Source organism: Brachionichthys hirsutus, unplaced genomic scaffold (genome assembly GCF_040956055.1).
Source record: "Brachionichthys hirsutus isolate HB-005 unplaced genomic scaffold, CSIRO-AGI_Bhir_v1 contig_835, whole genome shotgun sequence".
NCBI classification, from domain to species: Eukaryota; Metazoa; Chordata; class Actinopteri; order Lophiiformes; family Brachionichthyidae; genus Brachionichthys; species Brachionichthys hirsutus.
Window position 1 is genome coordinate 66,154 of NW_027180499.1, and position 17,048 is coordinate 83,201.

The following is a 17,048-nucleotide window of genomic DNA, read 5'->3' on the forward strand; positions in this document are numbered from 1 at the left end:
GATCCGTTCTCAAAACTTTTTTTTGGACTCTTGTCTTGGGAATTGAAAAGATGTGAAATTAATTTGTTCAAATTGAAATATGTAGTAAATATTGGGGATATATGATATAGCTAAAACTGCTACAGTTGTGAGATACAATGGAAAATGAAAACTCTGAATCATTCAACACTGACAGACTTGGAAGTATCAGCCAGACTTATATCAGTGAAATTGAAAAAGAGACTCTTCCTACTGAAACTCGGGATTGAACCAAGGACCTTTAGATCTTCCGTCTAATGCTCTCCCAACTGAGCTATTTCAGCACATTCGTTCAGTATTTTCTATCCAAGGAAAAATATAAAGTCATGATAACAAGATGAAAATTGATCAGTTCTCAAAACTTTTTTTTGGACTCTTGTCTTGGGAATTGAAAAGATGTGAAATTAATTTGTTCAAATTGAAATATGTAGTAAATATTGGGGATATATGATATAGCTAAAACTGCTACAGTTGTGAGATACAATGGAAAATGAAAACTCTGAATCATTCAACACTGACAGACTTGGAAGTATCAGCCAGACTTATATCAGTGAAATTGAAAAAGAGACTCTTCCTACTGAAACTCGGGATTGAACCAAGGACCTTTAGATCTTCAGTCTAATGCTCTCCCAACTGAGCTATTTCAGCACGTTTGCTCAATATTTTTCTATCCAAAGAAAAATATAAAGTCATTACAACAAGATGAAAATTGATCAGTTCTCAGAACTTTTTTTTGGACTCTTGCCTTGGGAATTGAAAAGATGTGAAATGAATTTGTTAAAATTGAAATATGTAGTAAATATTGGGGATATATGATATAGGTAAAACTGCTACAGTTGTGAGATACAATGGAAAATGAAAACTCTGAATCATTCAACAAAGACAGACTTGGAAGTATCAGCCAGACTTATATCAGTGAAATTGAAAAAGGGACTCTTCCCGCTGAAACTCGGGGTTGAACCGAGGACCTTTAGATCTTCGGTCTAGCGCGCTCCCGACTGAGCTATTTCAGCACACTTGTTTGACATTTTTCTATCCAAAGAAAAATATAAAGTTATGATAACAAGATGAAAATTGATCCGTTCTCAAAACTTTTTTTTGGACTCTTGTCTTGGGAATTGAAAAGATGTGAAATTAATTTGTTCAAATTGAAATATGTAGTAAATATTGGGGATATATGATATAGCTAAAACTGCTACAGTTGTGAGATACAATGGAAAATGAAAACTCTGAATCATTCAACACTGACAGACTTGGAAGTATCAGCCAGACTTATATCAGTGAAATTGAAAAAGAGGCTCTTCCTACTGAAACTCGGGATTGAACCAAGGACCTTTAGATCTTCAGTCTAATGCTCTCCCAACTGAGCTATTTCAGCACATTCGTTCAGTATTTTCTATCCAAGGAAAAATATAAAGTCATGATAACAAGATGAAAATTGATCAGTTCTCAAAACTTTTTTTTGGACTCTTGTCTTGGGAATTGAAAAGATGTGAAATTAATTTGTTCAAATTGAAATATGTAGTAAATATTGGGGATATATGATATAGGTAAAACTGCTACAGTTGTGAGATACAATGGAAAATGAAAACTCTGAATCATTCAACACTGACAGACTTGGAAGTATCAGCCAGACTTATATCAGTGAAATTGAAAAAGAGACTCTTCCTACTGAAACTCGGGATTGAACCAAGGACCTTTAGATCTTCAGTCTAATGCTCTCCCAACTGAGCTATTTCAGCACGTTTGCTCAATATTTTTCTATCCAAAGAAAAATATAAAGTCATTACAACAAGATGAAAATTGATCAGTTCTCAGAACTTTTTTTTGGACTCTTGCCTTGGGAATTGAAAAGATGTGAAATGAATTTGTTAAAATTGAAATATGTAGTAAATATTGGGGATATATGATATAGTTAAAACTGCTACAGTTGTGAGATACAATGGAAAATGAAAGCTCTGAATCATTCAACACTGACAGACTTGGAAGTATCAGCCAGACTTATATCAGTGAAATTGAAAAAGAGACTCTTCCTACTGAAACTCGGGATTGAACCAAGGACCTTTAGACCTTCAGTCTAATGCTCTCCCAACTGAGCTATTTCAGCACATTTGTTCAGTATTTTCTATCCAAGGAAAAATATAAAGTCATGATAACAAGATGAAAATTGATCAGTTCTCAAAACTTTTTTTTGGACTCTTGTCTTGGGAATTGAAAAGATGTGAAATAAATTTGTTCAAATTGAAATATGTAGTAAATATTGGGGATATATGATATAGGTAAAACTGCTACAGTTGTGAGATACAATGGAAAATGAAAACTCTGAATCATTCAACAAAGACAGACTTGGAAGTATCAGCCAGACTTATATCAGTGAAATTGAAAAAGGGACTCTTCCCGCTGAAACTCGGGGTTGAACCGAGGACCTTTAGATCTTCGGTCTAGCGCGCTCCCGACTGAGCTATTTCAGCACACTTGTTTGACATTTTTCTATCCAAAGAAAAATATAAAGTTATGATAACAAGATGAAAATTGATCCGTTCTCAAAACTTTTTTTTGGACTCTTGTCTTGGGAATTGAAAAGATGTGAAATTAATTTGTTCAAATTGAAATATGTAGTAAATATTGGGGATATATGATATAGCTAAAACTGCTACAGTTGTGAGATACAATGGAAAATGAAAACTCTGAATCATTCAACACTGACAGACTTGGAAGTATCAGCCAGACTTATATCAGTGAAATTGAAAAAGAGGCTCTTCCTACCGAAACTCGGGATTGAACCAAGGACCTTTAGATCTTCAGTCTAATGCTCTCCCAACTGAGCTATTTCAGCACATTCGTTCAGTATTTTCTATCCAAGGAAAAATATAAAGTCATGATAACAAGATGAAAATTGATCAGTTCTCAAAACTTTTTTTTGGACTCTTGTCTTGGGAATTGAAAAGATGTGAAATTAATTTGTTCAAATTGAAATATGTAGTAAATATTGGGGATATATGATATAGGTAAAACTGCTACAGTTGTGAGATACAATGGAAAATGAAAACTCTGAATCATTCAACAAAGACAGACTTGGAAGTATCAGCCAGACTTATATCAGTGAAATTGAAAAAGGGACTCTCCCCGCTGAAACTCGGGGTTGAACCGAGGACCTTTAGATCTTCGGTCTAGCGCGCTCCCAACTGAGCTATTTCAGCACACTTGTTTGACATTTTTCTATCCGAAGAAAAATATAAAGTCATGATAACAAGATGAAAATTGATCAGTTCTGGAAACTTGTTTTGGACTCTTGTCTTTGGAATTGAAAAGATGTGAAATTAATTTGTTCAAATTGAAATATGTAGTAAATATTGGGGATATATGATATAGTTAAAACTGCCACAGTTGTGAGATACAATGGAAAATGAAAACTCTGAATCATTCAACACTGACAGACTTGGAAGTATCAGCCAGACTTATATCAGTGAAATTGAAAAAGAGACTCTTCCTGCTGAAACTCGGGATTGAACCAAGGACCTCTAGATCTTCAGTCTAACGCTCTCCCAACTGAGCTATTTCAGCACACTTGTTTGACATTTTTCTATCCAAAGAAAAATATAAAGTTATGATAACAAGATGAAAATTGATCCGTTCTCAGAACTTTTTTTTGGACTCTTGTCTTGGGAATTGAAAAGATGTGAAATTAATTTGTTCAAATTGAAATATGTAGTAAATACTGGGGATATATGATATAGCTAAAACTGCTACAGTTGTGAGATACAATGGAAAATGAAAGCTCTGAATCATTCAACACTGACAGACTTGGAAGTATCAACCAGACTTATATCAGTGAAATTGAAAAAGAGACTCTTCCTGCTGAAACTCGGGATTGAACCAAGGACCTTTAGATCTTCAGTCTAATGCTCTCCCAACTGAGCTATTTCAGCAGATTTGCTCAATATTTTTCTATCCGAAGAAAAATATAAAGTCATGATAACAAGATGAAAATTGATCAGTTCTGGAAACTTGTTTTGGACTCTTGTCTTGGGAATTGAAAAGATGTGAAATTAATTTGTTCAAATTGAAATATGTAGTAAATATTGGGGATATATGATATAGCTAAAACTGCTACAGTTGTGAGATACAATGGAAAATGAAAACTCTGAATCATTCAACACTGACAGACTTGGAAGTATCAGCCAGACTTATATCAGTGAAATTGAAAAAGAGACTCTTCCTACTGAAACTCGGGATTGAACCAAGGACCTTTAGATCTTCAGTCTAATGCTCTCCCAACTGAGCTATTTCAGCACATTCGTTCAGTATTTTCTATCCAAGGAAAAATATAAAGTCATGATAACAAGATGAAAATTGATCAGTTCTCAAAACTTTTTTTTGGACTCTTGTCTTGGGAATTGAAAAGATGTGAAATTAATTTGTTCAAATTGAAATATGTAGTAAATATTGGGGATATATGATATAGTTAAAACTGCCACAGTTGTGAGATACAATGGAAAATGAAAACTCTGAATCATTCAACACTGACAGACTTGGAAGTATCAGCCAGACTTATATCAGTGAAATTGAAAAAGAGACTCTCCCCGCTGAAACTCGGGATTGAACCAAGGACCTCTAGATCTTCAGTCTAACGCTCTCCCAACTGAGCTATTTCAGCACACTTGTTTGACATTTTTCTATCCAAAGAAAAATATAAAGTTATGATAACAAGATGAAAATTGATCCGTTCTCAAAACTTTTTTTTGGACTCTTGTCTTGGGAATTGAAAAGATGTGAAATTAATTTGTTCAAATTGAAATATGTAGTAAATATTGGGGATATATGATATAGCTAAAACTGCTACAGTTGTGGGATACAATGGAAAATGAAAACTCTGAATCATTCAACACTGACAGAATTGGAAGTATCAGCCAGACTTATATCAGTGAAATTGAAAAAGAGACTCTCCCCGCTGAGACTCAGGATTGAACCAAGGACCTTCAGATCTTCAGCCTAACGCTCTCCCAACTGAGCTATTTCAGCACATTCATTCAGTGTTTTTCTATCCAAAGAAAAATATAAAGTCATGATAACAAGATGAAAATTGATCAGTTCTCAGAACTTTTTTTTGGACTCTTGTCTTGGGAATTGAAAAGATGTGAAATTAATTTGTTCAAATTGAAATATGTAGTAAATACTGGGGATATATGATATAGCTAAAACTGCTACAGTTGTGAGATACAATGGAAAATGAAAGCTCTGAATCATTCAACACTGACAGACTTGGAAGTATCAACCAGACTTATATCAGTGAAATTGAAAAAGAGGCTCTTCCTGCTGAAACTCGGGATTGAACCAAGGACCTTTAGATCTTCGGTCTAATGCTCTCCCAACTGAGCTATTTCAGCAGATTTGCTCAATATTTTTCTATCCGAAGAAAAATATAAAGTCATGATAACAAGATGAAAATTGATCAGTTCTGGAAACTTGTTTTGGACTCTTGTCTTTGGAATTGAAAAGATGTGAAATTAATTTGTTCAAATTGAAATATGTAGTAAATATTGGGGATATATGATATAGTTAAAACTGCTACAGTTGTGAGATACAATGGAAAATGAAAGCTCTGAATCATTCAACACTGACAGACTTGGAAGTATCAACCAGACTTATATCAGTGAAATTGAAAGAGAGACTCTTCCTGCTGAAACCCGGGATCGAACCAAGGACCTTTAGATCTTCAGTCTAACGCTCTCCCAACTGAGCTATTTCAGCACATTCGTTCAGTATTTTCTATCCAAGGAAAAATATAAAGTCATGATAACAAGATGAAAATTGATCAGTTCTCAAAACTTTTTTTTGGACTCTTGTCTTGGGAATTGAAAAGATGTGAAATTAATTTGTTCAAATTGAAATATGTAGTAAATATTGGGGATATATGATATAGGTAAAACTGCTACAGTTGTGAGATACAATGGAAAATGAAAACTCTGAATCATTCAACAAAGACAGACTTGGAAGTATCAGCCAGACTTATATCAGTGAAATTGAAAAAGGGACTCTCCCCGCTGAAACTCGGGGTTAAACCGAGGACCTTTAGATCTTCAGTCTAACGCTCTCCCAACTGAGCTATTTCAGCACACTTGTTTGACATTTTTCTATCCAAAGAAAAATATAAAGTTATGATAACAAGATGAAAATTGATCCGTTCTCAAAACTTTTTTTTGGACTCTTGTCTTGGGAATTGAAAAGATGTGAAATTAATTTGTTCAAATTGAAATATGTAGTAAATATTGGGGATATATGATATAGCTAAAACTGCTACAGTTGTGAGATACAATGGAAAATGAAAACTCTGAATCATTCAACACTGACAGAATTGGAAGTATCAGCCAGACTTATATCAGTGAAATTGAAAAAGAGACTCTCCCCGCTGAAACTCAGGATTGAACCAAGGACCTTCAGATCTTCAGCCTAACGCTCTCCCAACTGAGCTATTTCAGCACATTCATTCAGTGTTTTTCTATCCAAGGAAAAATATAAAGTCATGATAACAAGATGAAAATTGATCAGTTCTCAGAACTTTTTTTTGGACTCTTGTCTTGGGAATTGAAAAGATGTGAAATTAATTTGTTCAAATTGAAATATGTAGTAAATACTGGGGATATATGATATAGCTAAAACTGCTACAGTTGTGAGATACAATGGAAAATGAAAGCTCTGAATCATTCAACACTGACAGACTTGGAAGTATCAACCAGACTTATATCAGTGAAATTGAAAAAGAGACTCTTCCTGCTGAAACTCGGGATTGAACCAAGGACCTTTAGATCTTCAGTCTAATGCTCTCCCAACTGAGCTATTTCAGCAGATTTGCTCAATATTTTTCTATCCGAAGAAAAATATAAAGTCATGATAACAAGATGAAAATTGATCAGTTCTGGAAACTTGTTTTGGACTCTTGTCTTTGGAATTGAAAAGATGTGAAATTAATTTGTTCAAATTGAAATATGTAGTAAATATTGGGGATATATGATATAGTTAAAACTGCTACAGTTGTGAGATACAATGGAAAATGAAAGCTCTGAATCATTCAACACTGACAGACTTGGAAGTATCAACCAGACTTATATCAGTGAAATTGAAAAAGAGACTCTTCCTGCTGAAACCCGGGATCGAACCCAGGACCTTTAGATCTTCAGTCTAACGCTCTCCCAACTGAGCTATTTCAGCACGTTTGTTCAATATTTTTCTATCCAAAGAAAAATATAAAGTCATTACAACAAGATGAAAATTGATCAGTTCTCAGAACTTATTTTTGGACTCTTGCCTTGGGAATTGAAAAGATGTGAAATGAATTTGTTAAAATTGAAATATGTAGTAAATATTGGGGATATATGATATAGTTAAAACTGCTACAGTTGTGAGATACAATGGAAAATGAAAGCTCTGAATCATTCAACACTGACAGACTTGGAAGTATCAGCCAGACTTATATCAGTGAAATTAAAAAAGAGACTCTCCCCGCTGAAACTCGGGATTGAACCAAGGACCTCTAGATCTTCAGTCTAACGCTCTCCCAACTGAGCTATTTCAGCACATTCATCCAGTGTTTTTCTATCCAAAGAAAAATATAAAGTCATGATAACAAGATGAAAATTGATCAGTTCTCAGAACTTTTTTTTGGACTCTTGTCTTGGGAATTGAAAAGATGTGAAATTAATTTGTTCAAATTGAAATATGTAGTAAATATTGGGGATATATGATATAGCTAAAACTGCTACAGTTGTGAGATACAATGGAAAATGAAAACTCTGAATCATTCAACACTGACAGACTTGGAAGTATCAGCCAGACTTATATCAGTGAAATTGAAAAAGAGACTCTTCCTACTGAAACTCGGGATTGAACCAAGGACCTTTAGATCTTCAGTCTAATGCTCTCCCAACTGAGCTATTTCAGCACATTCGTTCAGTATTTTCTATCCAAGGAAAAATATAAAGTCATGATAACAAGATGAAAATTGATCAGTTCTCAAAACTTTTTTTTGGACTCTTGTCTTGGGAATTGAAAAGATGTGAAATTAATTTGTTCAAATTGAAATATGTAGTAAATATTGGGGATATATGATATAGGTAAAACTGCTACAGTTGTGAGATACAATGGAAAATGAAAACTCTGAATCATTCAACAAAGACAGACTTGGAAGTATCAGCCAGACTTATATCAGTGAAATTGAAAAAGGGACTCTCCCCGCTGAAACTCGGGGTTGAACCGAGGACCTTTAGATCTTCGGTCTAGCGCGCTCCCAACTGAGCTATTTCAGCACACTTGTTTGACATTTTTCTATCCGAAGAAAAATATAAAGTCATGATAACAAGATGAAAATTGATCAGTTCTGGAAACTTGTTTTGGACTCTTGTCTTGGGAATTGAAAAGATGTGAAATTAATTTGTTCAAATTGAAATATGTAGTAAATATTGGGGATATATGATATAGCTAAAACTGCTACAGTTGTGAGATACAATGGAAAATGAAAACTCTGAATCATTCAACACTGACAGACTTGGAAGTATCAGCCAGACTTATATCAGTGAAATTGAAAAAGAGACTCTTCCTACTGAAACTCAGGATTGAACCAAGGACCTTTAGATCTTCAGTCTAATGCTCTCCCAACCGAGCTATTTCAGCACATTCGTTCAGTATTTTCTATCCAAGAAAAAATATAAAGTCATGATAACAAGATGAAAATTGATCAGTTCTCAAAACTTTTTTTTGGACTCTTGTCTTGGGAATTGAAAAGATGTGAAATTAATTTGTTCAAATTGAAATATGTAGTAAATATTGGGGATATATGATATAGGTAAAACTGCTACAGTTGTGAGATACAATGGAAAATGAAAACTCTGAATCATTCAACAAAGACAGACTTGGAAGTATCAGCCAGACTTATATCAGTGAAATTGAAAAAGGGACTCTCCCCGCTGAAACTCGGGGTTGAACCGAGGACCTCTAGATCTTCGGTCTAGCGCGCTCCCAACTGAGCTATTTCAGCACACTTGTTTGACATTTTTCTATCCGAAGAAAAATATAAAGTCATGATAACAAGATGAAAATTGATCAGTTCTGGAAACTTGTTTTGGACTCTTGTCTTTGGAATTGAAAAGATGTGAAATTAATTTGTTCAAATTGAAATATGTAGTAAATACTGGGGATATATGATATAGCTAAAACTGCCACAGTTGTGAGATACAATGGAAAATGAAAACTCTGAATCATTCAACACTGACAGACTTGGAAGTATCAGCCAGACTTATATCAGTGAAATTGAAAAAGAGACTCTCCCCGCTGAAACTCGGGATTGAACCAAGGACCTCTAGATCTTCAGTCTAACGCTCTCCCAACTGAGCTATTTCAGCACACTTGTTTAACGTTTTTCTATCCAAAGAAAAATATAAAGTTATGATAACAAGATGAAAATTGATCCGTTCTCAAAACTTTTTTTTGGACTCTTGTCTTGGGAATTGAAAAGATGTGAAATTAATTTGTTCAAATTGAAATATGTAGTAAATATTGGGGATATATGATATAGCTAAAACTGCTACAGTTGTGAGATACAATGGAAAATGAAAACTCTGAATCATTCAACACTGACAGAATTGGAAGTATCAGCCAGACTTATATCAGTGAAATTGAAAAAGAGACTCTCCCCGCTGAAACTCAGGATTGAACCAAGGACCTTCAGATCTTCAGCCTAACACTCTCCCAACTGAGCTATTTCAGCACATTCATTCAGTGTTTTTCTATCCAAAGAAAAATATAAAGTCATGATAACAAGATGAAAATTGATCAGTTCTCAGAACTTGTTTTTGGACTCTTGTCTTGGGAATTGAAAAGATGTGAAATTAATTTGTTCAAATTGAAATATGTAGTAAATACTGGGGATATATGATATAGCTAAAACTGCTACAGTTGTGAGATACAATGGAAAATGAAAGCTCTGAATCATTCAACACTGACAGACTTGGAAGTATCAACCAGACTTATATCAGTGAAATTGAAAAAGAGACTCTTCCTGCTGAAACTCGGGATTGAACCAAGGACCTTTAGATCTTCAGTCTAATGCTCTCCCAACTGAGCTATTTCAGCAGATTTGCTCAATATTTTTCTATCCGAAGAAAAATATAAAGTCATGATAACAAGATGAAAATTGATCAGTTCTGGAAACTTGTTTTGGACTCTTGTCTTGGGAATTGAAAAGATGTGAAATTAATTTGTTCAAATTGAAATATGTAGTAAATATTGGGGATATATGATATAGCTAAAACTGCTACAGTTGTGAGATACAATGGAAAATGAAAACTCTGAATCATTCAACACTGACAGACTTGGAAGTATCAGCCAGACTTATATCAGTGAAATTGAGAAAGAGACTCTTCCTGCTGAAACTCGGGATCGAACCAAGGACCCTCAGATCTTCAGTCTAACGCTCTCCCAACTGAGCTACTTCAGCCTGTTTGCTTGCTAGTTTTGTATCCAAAGAAAAATATAAAGTCATGATAACAAGATGAAAATTGATCAGTTCTGGAAACTTGTTTTGGACTCTTGTCTTGGGAATTGAAAAGATGTCAAATTAATCATTCAGCACTGAAGTATCAGCCAGACTTATATCAGTGAAATTGAAAAAGAGACTCTTCCTGCTGAAACTCGGGATTGAACCAAGGACCTTTAGATCTTCAGCCTAACGCTCTCCCAACTGGGCTATTTCAGCACATTTGTTCAGTATTTTCTATCCAAGGAAAAATATAAAGTCATGATAACAAGATGAAAATTGATCAGTTCTCAAAACTTTTTTTTGGACTCTTGTCTTGGGAATTGAAAAGATGTGAAATTAATTTGTTCAAATTGAAATATGTAGTAAATATTGGGGATATATGATATAGGTAAAACTGCTACAGTTGTGAGATACAATGGAAAATGAAAACTCTGAATCATTCAACAAAGACAGACTTGGAAGTATCAGCCAGACTTATATCAGTGAAATTGAAAAAGGGACTCTCCCCGCTGAAACTCGGGGTTGAACCGAGGACCTTTAGATCTTCGGTCTAGCGCGCTCCCAACTGAGCTATTTCAGCACACTTGTTTGACATTTTTCTATCCAAAGAAAAATATAAAGTTATGATAACAAGATGAAAATTGATCCGTTCTCAAAACTTTTTTTTGGACTCTTGTCCTGGGAATTGAAAAGATGTGAAATTAATTTGTTCAAATTGAAATATGTAGTAAATATTGGGGATATATGATATAGCTAAAACTGCTACAGTTGTGAGATACAATGGAAAATGAAAACTCTGAATCATTCAACACTGACAGAATTGGAAGTATCAGCCAGACTTATATCAGTGAAATTGAAAAAGAGACTCTCCCCGCTGAAACTCGGGATTGAACCAAGGACCTCTAGATCTTCAGTCTAACGCTCTCCCAACTGAGCTATTTCAGCACATTTGTTCAATGTTTTCTATCCAAGGAAAAATATAAAGTCATGATAACAAGATGAAAATTGATCCGTTCTCAAAACTTTTTTTTGGACTCTTGTCTTGGGAATTGAAAAGATGTGAAATTAATTTGTTCAAATTGAAATATGTAGTAAATATTGGGGATATATGATATAGCTAAAACTGCTACAGTTGTGAGATACAATGGAAAATGAAAACTCTGAATCATTCAACAAAGACAGACTTGGAAGTATCAGCCAGACTTATATCAGTGAAATTGAAAAAGGGACTCTCCCCGCTGAAACCCGGGGTTGAACCGAGGACCTTTAGATCTTCAGTCTAATGCTCTCCCAACTGAGCTATTTCAGCACATTCATTCAGTATTTTCTATCCAAGGAAAAATATAAAGTCATGATAACATGATGAAAATTGATCAGTTCTCAAAACTTTTTTTTGGACTCTTGTCTTGGGAATTGAAAAGATGTGAAATTAATTTGTTCAAATTGAAATATGTAGTAAATATTGGGGATATATGATATAGGTAAAACTGCTACAGTTGTGAGATACAATGGAAAATGAAAACTCTGAATCATTCAACAAAGACAGACTTGGAAGTATCAGCCAGACTTATATCAGTGAAATTGAAAAAGGGACTCTCCCCGCTGAAACCCGGGGTTGAACCGAGGACCTTTAGATCTTCAGTCTAATGCTCTCCCAACTGAGCTATTTCAGCACACTTGTTTGACATTTTTCTATCCGAAGAAAAATATAAAGTCATGATAACAAGATGAAAATTGATCAGTTCTGGAAACTTGTTTTGGACTCTTGTCTTTGGAATTGAAAAGATGTGAAATTAATTTGTTCAAATTGAAATATGTAGTAAATATTGGGGATATATGATATAGTTAAAACTGCTACAGTTGTGAGATACAATGGAAAATGAAAACTCTGAATCATTCAACACTGACAGACTTGGAAGTATCAGCCAGACTTATATCAGTGAAATTGAAAAAGAGACTCTCCCCGCCGAAACTCGGGATTGAACCAAGGACCTCCAGATCTTCAGTCTAACGCTCTCCCAACCGAGCTATTTCAGCACACTTGTTTGACATTTTTCTATCCAAAGAAAAATATAAAGTTATGATAACAAGATGAAAATTGATCCGTTCTCAAAACTTTTTTTTGGACTCTTGTCTTGAGAATTGAAAAGATGTGAAATTAATTTGTTCAAATTGAAATATGTAGTAAATATTGGGGATATATGATATAGCTAAAACTGCTACAGTTGTGAGATACAATGGAAAATGAAAACTCTGAATCATTCAACACTGACAGAATTGGAAGTATCAGCCAGACTCATATCAGTGAAATTGAAAAAGAGACCCTCCCCGCTGAAACTCAGGATTGAACCAAGGACCTTCAGATCTTCAGCCTAACGCTCTCCCAACTGAGCTATTTCAGCACACTCATTCAGCATTTTTCTATCCAAAGAAAAATATAAAGTCATGATAACAAGATGAAAATTGATCAGTTCTCAGAACTTTTTTTTGGACTCTTGTCTTGGGAATTGAAAAGATGTGAAATTAATTTGTTCAAATTGAAATATGTAGTAAATACTGGGGATATATGATATAGCTAAAACTGCTACAGTTGTGAGATACAATGGAAAATGAAAGCTCTGAATCATTCAACACTGACAGACTTGGAAGTATCAACCAGACTTATATCAGTGAAATTGAAAAAGAGACTCTTCCTGCTGAAACTCAGGATTGAACCAAGGACCTTTAGATCTTCAGTCTAATGCTCTCCCAACTGAGCTATTTCAGCAGATTTGCTCAATATTTTTCTATCCGAAGAAAAATATAAAGTCATGATAACAAGATGAAAATTGATCAGTTCTGGAAACTTGTTTTGGACTCTTGTCTTTGGAATTGAAAAGATGTGAAATTAATTTGTTCAAATTGAAATATGTAGTAAATATTGGGGATATATGATATAGTTAAAACTGCTACAGTTGTGAGATACAATGGAAAATGAAAGCTCTGAATCATTCAACACTGACAGACTTGGAAGTATCAACCAGACTTATATCAGTGAAATTGAAAAAGAGACTCTTCCTGCTGAAACCCGGGATCGAACCAAGGACCTTTAGATCTTCAGTCTAACGCTCTCCCAACTGAGCTATTTCAGCACGTTTGTTCAATATTTTTCTATCCAAAGAAAAATATAAAGTCATGATAACAAGATGAAAATTGATCAGTTCTGGAAACTTGTTTTGGACTCTTGTCTTGGGAATTGAAAAGATGTCAAATTAATCATTCAGCACTGACAGACATGGAAGTATCAACCAGACTGATATCAGTGAAATTGAAAAAGAGACTCTTCCTGCTGAAACTCAGGATTTGATCAAGGGCCTTTAGATCTTCAGTCCAAGACTCTCCCAACTGAGCTACTTCAGCCCGCTTCAGCCCGTTCTCGAAACTTGTATTGGACTCTTGTCTTCGAAATTGTCTTGTCCTAATTACTACTCAAAGAGAAGGGAAATGATTTCACTTTAAATAGCCTGACAATGGGAGAGCGTGTTGATGACGTGTCATCGAAACGAGGCGTGTTGGTTCATGCAGTCGTCTGCGTAAACTTGCTTGGCAGGCTTTACTACCTTTGACCAAATACTTTCTGTCAGTGAATTGTGGCAGCGTGCAACAGATGCAGGTTGTTGAGTCACGCTCTCCGTGCGATCACTTTGCTTCAAGGGATTTAAGTGGAAGGAAACATCAACTCCAAGCCCGAAAGGGTTTCTAGGAGAAACCCTGTAGTTGTTGCATAAGCCGAGAAGGTTCTGGGGACTTTCATATTCCATATATATATTCCCGTGCACCGAAATTTCTGAATATATATATTGAAATGTCTGAATATATATATGGACATTTCTGAATATATATATCAAAATATATATTCCGGAGTTCGGTCCATATTCTCAGACTTTTCATATATATATTCCAGAGTTCGGTCCATATTCTCAGACCTCACTTTTGATATATATATATAATATGTTCCTGAACGGCATGCCATAATATGTATATATATATATATATATATACATATATATAGATGGTGAAATTAGTTCAATACATTCTGTCTGTCTGCAATGACAAATCCGACCATCTCGAGGGATGGCGTCTCCGACTTTGATATACACGAGACTGTTTAATATAGAACACTTTGTCGAAATTCACTCCTGAGATTGAAATAAAAAAGGCAGTGAATGAAAATATGTCTTCTGTTTGTCTTTAGGTCAAAGTGCCGACTTTGATACTCATGTTCTTTATGTACCAGCTCGTCTTGTATGCTCATCCAGCAGTCCCTCCTCGTACAAACATTTGTTTAAAACTGTTATGACAGGTCATGGAAAATCACAAATAGAGAAAAAGAAGAATCAGCTGGAGTTGTTCACGTTTGAAAACAAGTTTGTTTTCTGCTCACACAAGAGTATAAGTATCTAAACTCTCTACGCGTCTCTCAGAACTGAAGAAGCCTCTTGGATGAGAGGTGAAACGTCTTCAATCAAACTTGAACAAGTCCAGTTTAGTCTTCTTTTTTGCTATTTGTGATACACATTTCACTCTTTCAATTTGACGCTGGACTCAAAACCTCGACAGGAATGAAACAGTCTTGGGGTGGATTTGCCCTTTGAACTTTCTCATACCAAACTGAAGAGGAGCAGCTTGGATGGCGTGTATCTGCAGGACAGCACAATGAATGCCAGTCTTCCTAGCGCGATGGCGGCCCAGAACACGCTGTCCAAATAGCCAGCTTCTTTATGAGCCATCAGCAGGGGAGGAGACACCGCATAAGTGTAGACGAAAGCGGCGTAGGATCCCTGCAGGGCAACAAATGAAGACTTTGAAGTATGACAGCAAATTGTGTACACAATTGGAACTGTGTGCTAAGCGTTTTGGAGTTATGACCACAGCCACGTCTAGTCTAAACACCCTGTCACAGGGTATCGTGCTAAAAAATCATGTCTGAATGTGTGGAGAAAGAAATCTCACTATGATTCCATCGGTAGCGAAGAGGATGGCTCCACCCAAAGCATGGAGGATGAAGAAATTAGGTGGATGACCTTGGAGTTTGGCGAGGTTACAGCAATGGAACAAATTCCCACAGCCTGCAGAAACAGAAAGGTAATGAGTCATAAAAAAAGAAAAATTCCAACAGAAGGAAGTGATCAGAAATGCACACATGCATGGGTTACCGTGACTACTGTCCACGTTGGACTGAGTGTTCGGGTCAAGCAGACGTGGACTGTGGATGAAGCAAGGCAGCAGCCTCTCGTGGTACATCAGTAACAGCACAATAATTGGTACAGGGAGCTGCCAGAGAAATACAAGTGAGAGGTCACTGCTTATTGAATTAATTTTCAGCCTGTTCTATCAGCTGATTCTGATCGCAAACGTGCCCTCACAAATTTAGCAGGCAGGTCGTCGGGTCTCACTGGGACCCAGGCCAAGAAATAAAAACGCAGCAGATTTTCTGCTGAGACGGGAATTGTGTTGCAACTAATGTAAAAATGACAGTCCCTGTCAACCTGTTCCACAAATGTGGTAATGGTTGTTCTGTCTGGAATAATCTTCACCCTGGAGGCAATGGCTTTGTGCCTCACGCTCGTTTGACAATGCAGACTTTAACCCATTCCAATCTTTTGCGATTGGCTCCATGAGTTTGTGTTGTATTGAGATAATACAGTATTTCATCTACCTGCATGCACCCGAGAAAGGATAGCCAAACTAGAAAAGCACTCGGACCTCCGCCAAGCAGCTCAGTCTCCCTATATTGCGATTTACACCATAAATAATGGCCCTACATTTATTTTATCTCTATTTTTAGATTCCTTAACCATGAAAACGAAGCTTTAATGATTGGATTCACTTTTGATGTCATTATTAGTTTACAAGTTATTCACAAAAAGAACACTTTCAGTAATGGCGGTTTCTTCTGGATTCCACAGCGTCTTGGTAAAGGCAGCAGAAATAAAACCTCCTTTGTGGAGGTAACAGATTAAAAGACGTGTCATCTTCAGACCTAAGGATCCAAACCGGATAATGAGGGTTGAATCTAGGGGTGCACCGATTGCTATTTCCTGGCCGATCACCGATCTTTAAAAAGTCCTGACCTGCAGATACCGATTTCGGCCGATACAGATTTTTTAAATAACTGACAACATACACTTTCGATGTTCCAATCTTATTTTATTGAACACAAACAAACTTACACTGCAGACCTGTTTTGAGCCTTTCCCCCAAAATAACGTGCACAGCAGCATTTTGCTCTTACAAATAAAAGGCAATGACAATGTTTGAGGTTGTTAATAAAATGACTATCTACGGGACAAACTAACAGAACGACCTAAACCACCAATAAGGTGTCCTGAGTTTGAGCTTTTCTTGCCCAAAATGCCCAAAAGCAGCAGCTTTGTGGCTATTTCAATGTAAATTTGTCAATCTAAAAATAACTTGGGACAGCTTGCAGGACAAAAGCTCCTCAAACTCAAACGTTCTA

At 35.8% G+C, this 17,048-nt stretch overlaps 1 protein-coding gene and 18 non-coding genes across 19 annotated transcripts in view; all 19 read right to left on the reverse strand.

The window, feature by feature from the left end:
- The window catches only part of LOC137915608 (major facilitator superfamily domain-containing protein 4A-like), a 47,690-nt gene that overhangs the window by 27,045 nt on the left and 3,597 nt on the right, over window positions 1-17,048 (reverse strand). The window contains exons 4-6 of the mRNA XM_068758805.1: window positions 15,745-15,862; window positions 15,542-15,657; window positions 15,196-15,369 (exon numbers count right to left, since the gene is read on the reverse strand). Of these exons, the coding sequence (XP_068614906.1) occupies window positions 15,196-15,369; window positions 15,542-15,657; window positions 15,745-15,862 (408 nt within the window). The remainder of the gene's footprint in view (window positions 1-15,195; window positions 15,370-15,541; window positions 15,658-15,744; window positions 15,863-17,048) is intronic.
- Window positions 594-666, reverse strand: trnaf-gaa (transfer RNA phenylalanine (anticodon GAA)). The gene has a single exon. It is a non-coding gene; the product is annotated as a tRNA-Phe (tRNA).
- trnaf-gaa (transfer RNA phenylalanine (anticodon GAA)) lies at window positions 1,324-1,396 on the reverse strand. Its single transcript has one exon. It is a non-coding gene; the product is annotated as a tRNA-Phe (tRNA).
- On the reverse strand, window positions 1,688-1,760 carry trnaf-gaa (transfer RNA phenylalanine (anticodon GAA)). The gene has a single exon. It is a non-coding gene; the product is annotated as a tRNA-Phe (tRNA).
- On the reverse strand, window positions 3,510-3,582 carry trnaf-gaa (transfer RNA phenylalanine (anticodon GAA)). The gene has a single exon. It is a non-coding gene; the product is annotated as a tRNA-Phe (tRNA).
- On the reverse strand, window positions 3,875-3,947 carry trnaf-gaa (transfer RNA phenylalanine (anticodon GAA)). The gene has a single exon. It is a non-coding gene; the product is annotated as a tRNA-Phe (tRNA).
- trnaf-gaa (transfer RNA phenylalanine (anticodon GAA)) lies at window positions 4,239-4,311 on the reverse strand. The gene has a single exon. It is a non-coding gene; the product is annotated as a tRNA-Phe (tRNA).
- trnaf-gaa (transfer RNA phenylalanine (anticodon GAA)) lies at window positions 4,603-4,675 on the reverse strand. The gene has a single exon. It is a non-coding gene; the product is annotated as a tRNA-Phe (tRNA).
- trnaf-gaa (transfer RNA phenylalanine (anticodon GAA)) lies at window positions 5,333-5,405 on the reverse strand. Its single transcript has one exon. It is a non-coding gene; the product is annotated as a tRNA-Phe (tRNA).
- On the reverse strand, window positions 5,697-5,769 carry trnaf-gaa (transfer RNA phenylalanine (anticodon GAA)). Its single transcript has one exon. It is a non-coding gene; the product is annotated as a tRNA-Phe (tRNA).
- trnaf-gaa (transfer RNA phenylalanine (anticodon GAA)) lies at window positions 6,791-6,863 on the reverse strand. Its single transcript has one exon. It is a non-coding gene; the product is annotated as a tRNA-Phe (tRNA).
- Window positions 7,520-7,592, reverse strand: trnaf-gaa (transfer RNA phenylalanine (anticodon GAA)). Its single transcript has one exon. It is a non-coding gene; the product is annotated as a tRNA-Phe (tRNA).
- On the reverse strand, window positions 7,885-7,957 carry trnaf-gaa (transfer RNA phenylalanine (anticodon GAA)). The gene has a single exon. It is a non-coding gene; the product is annotated as a tRNA-Phe (tRNA).
- trnaf-gaa (transfer RNA phenylalanine (anticodon GAA)) lies at window positions 9,341-9,413 on the reverse strand. Its single transcript has one exon. It is a non-coding gene; the product is annotated as a tRNA-Phe (tRNA).
- Window positions 10,071-10,143, reverse strand: trnaf-gaa (transfer RNA phenylalanine (anticodon GAA)). The gene has a single exon. It is a non-coding gene; the product is annotated as a tRNA-Phe (tRNA).
- trnaf-gaa (transfer RNA phenylalanine (anticodon GAA)) lies at window positions 10,435-10,507 on the reverse strand. The gene has a single exon. It is a non-coding gene; the product is annotated as a tRNA-Phe (tRNA).
- On the reverse strand, window positions 11,422-11,494 carry trnaf-gaa (transfer RNA phenylalanine (anticodon GAA)). The gene has a single exon. It is a non-coding gene; the product is annotated as a tRNA-Phe (tRNA).
- Window positions 11,786-11,858, reverse strand: trnaf-gaa (transfer RNA phenylalanine (anticodon GAA)). Its single transcript has one exon. It is a non-coding gene; the product is annotated as a tRNA-Phe (tRNA).
- On the reverse strand, window positions 13,608-13,680 carry trnaf-gaa (transfer RNA phenylalanine (anticodon GAA)). The gene has a single exon. It is a non-coding gene; the product is annotated as a tRNA-Phe (tRNA).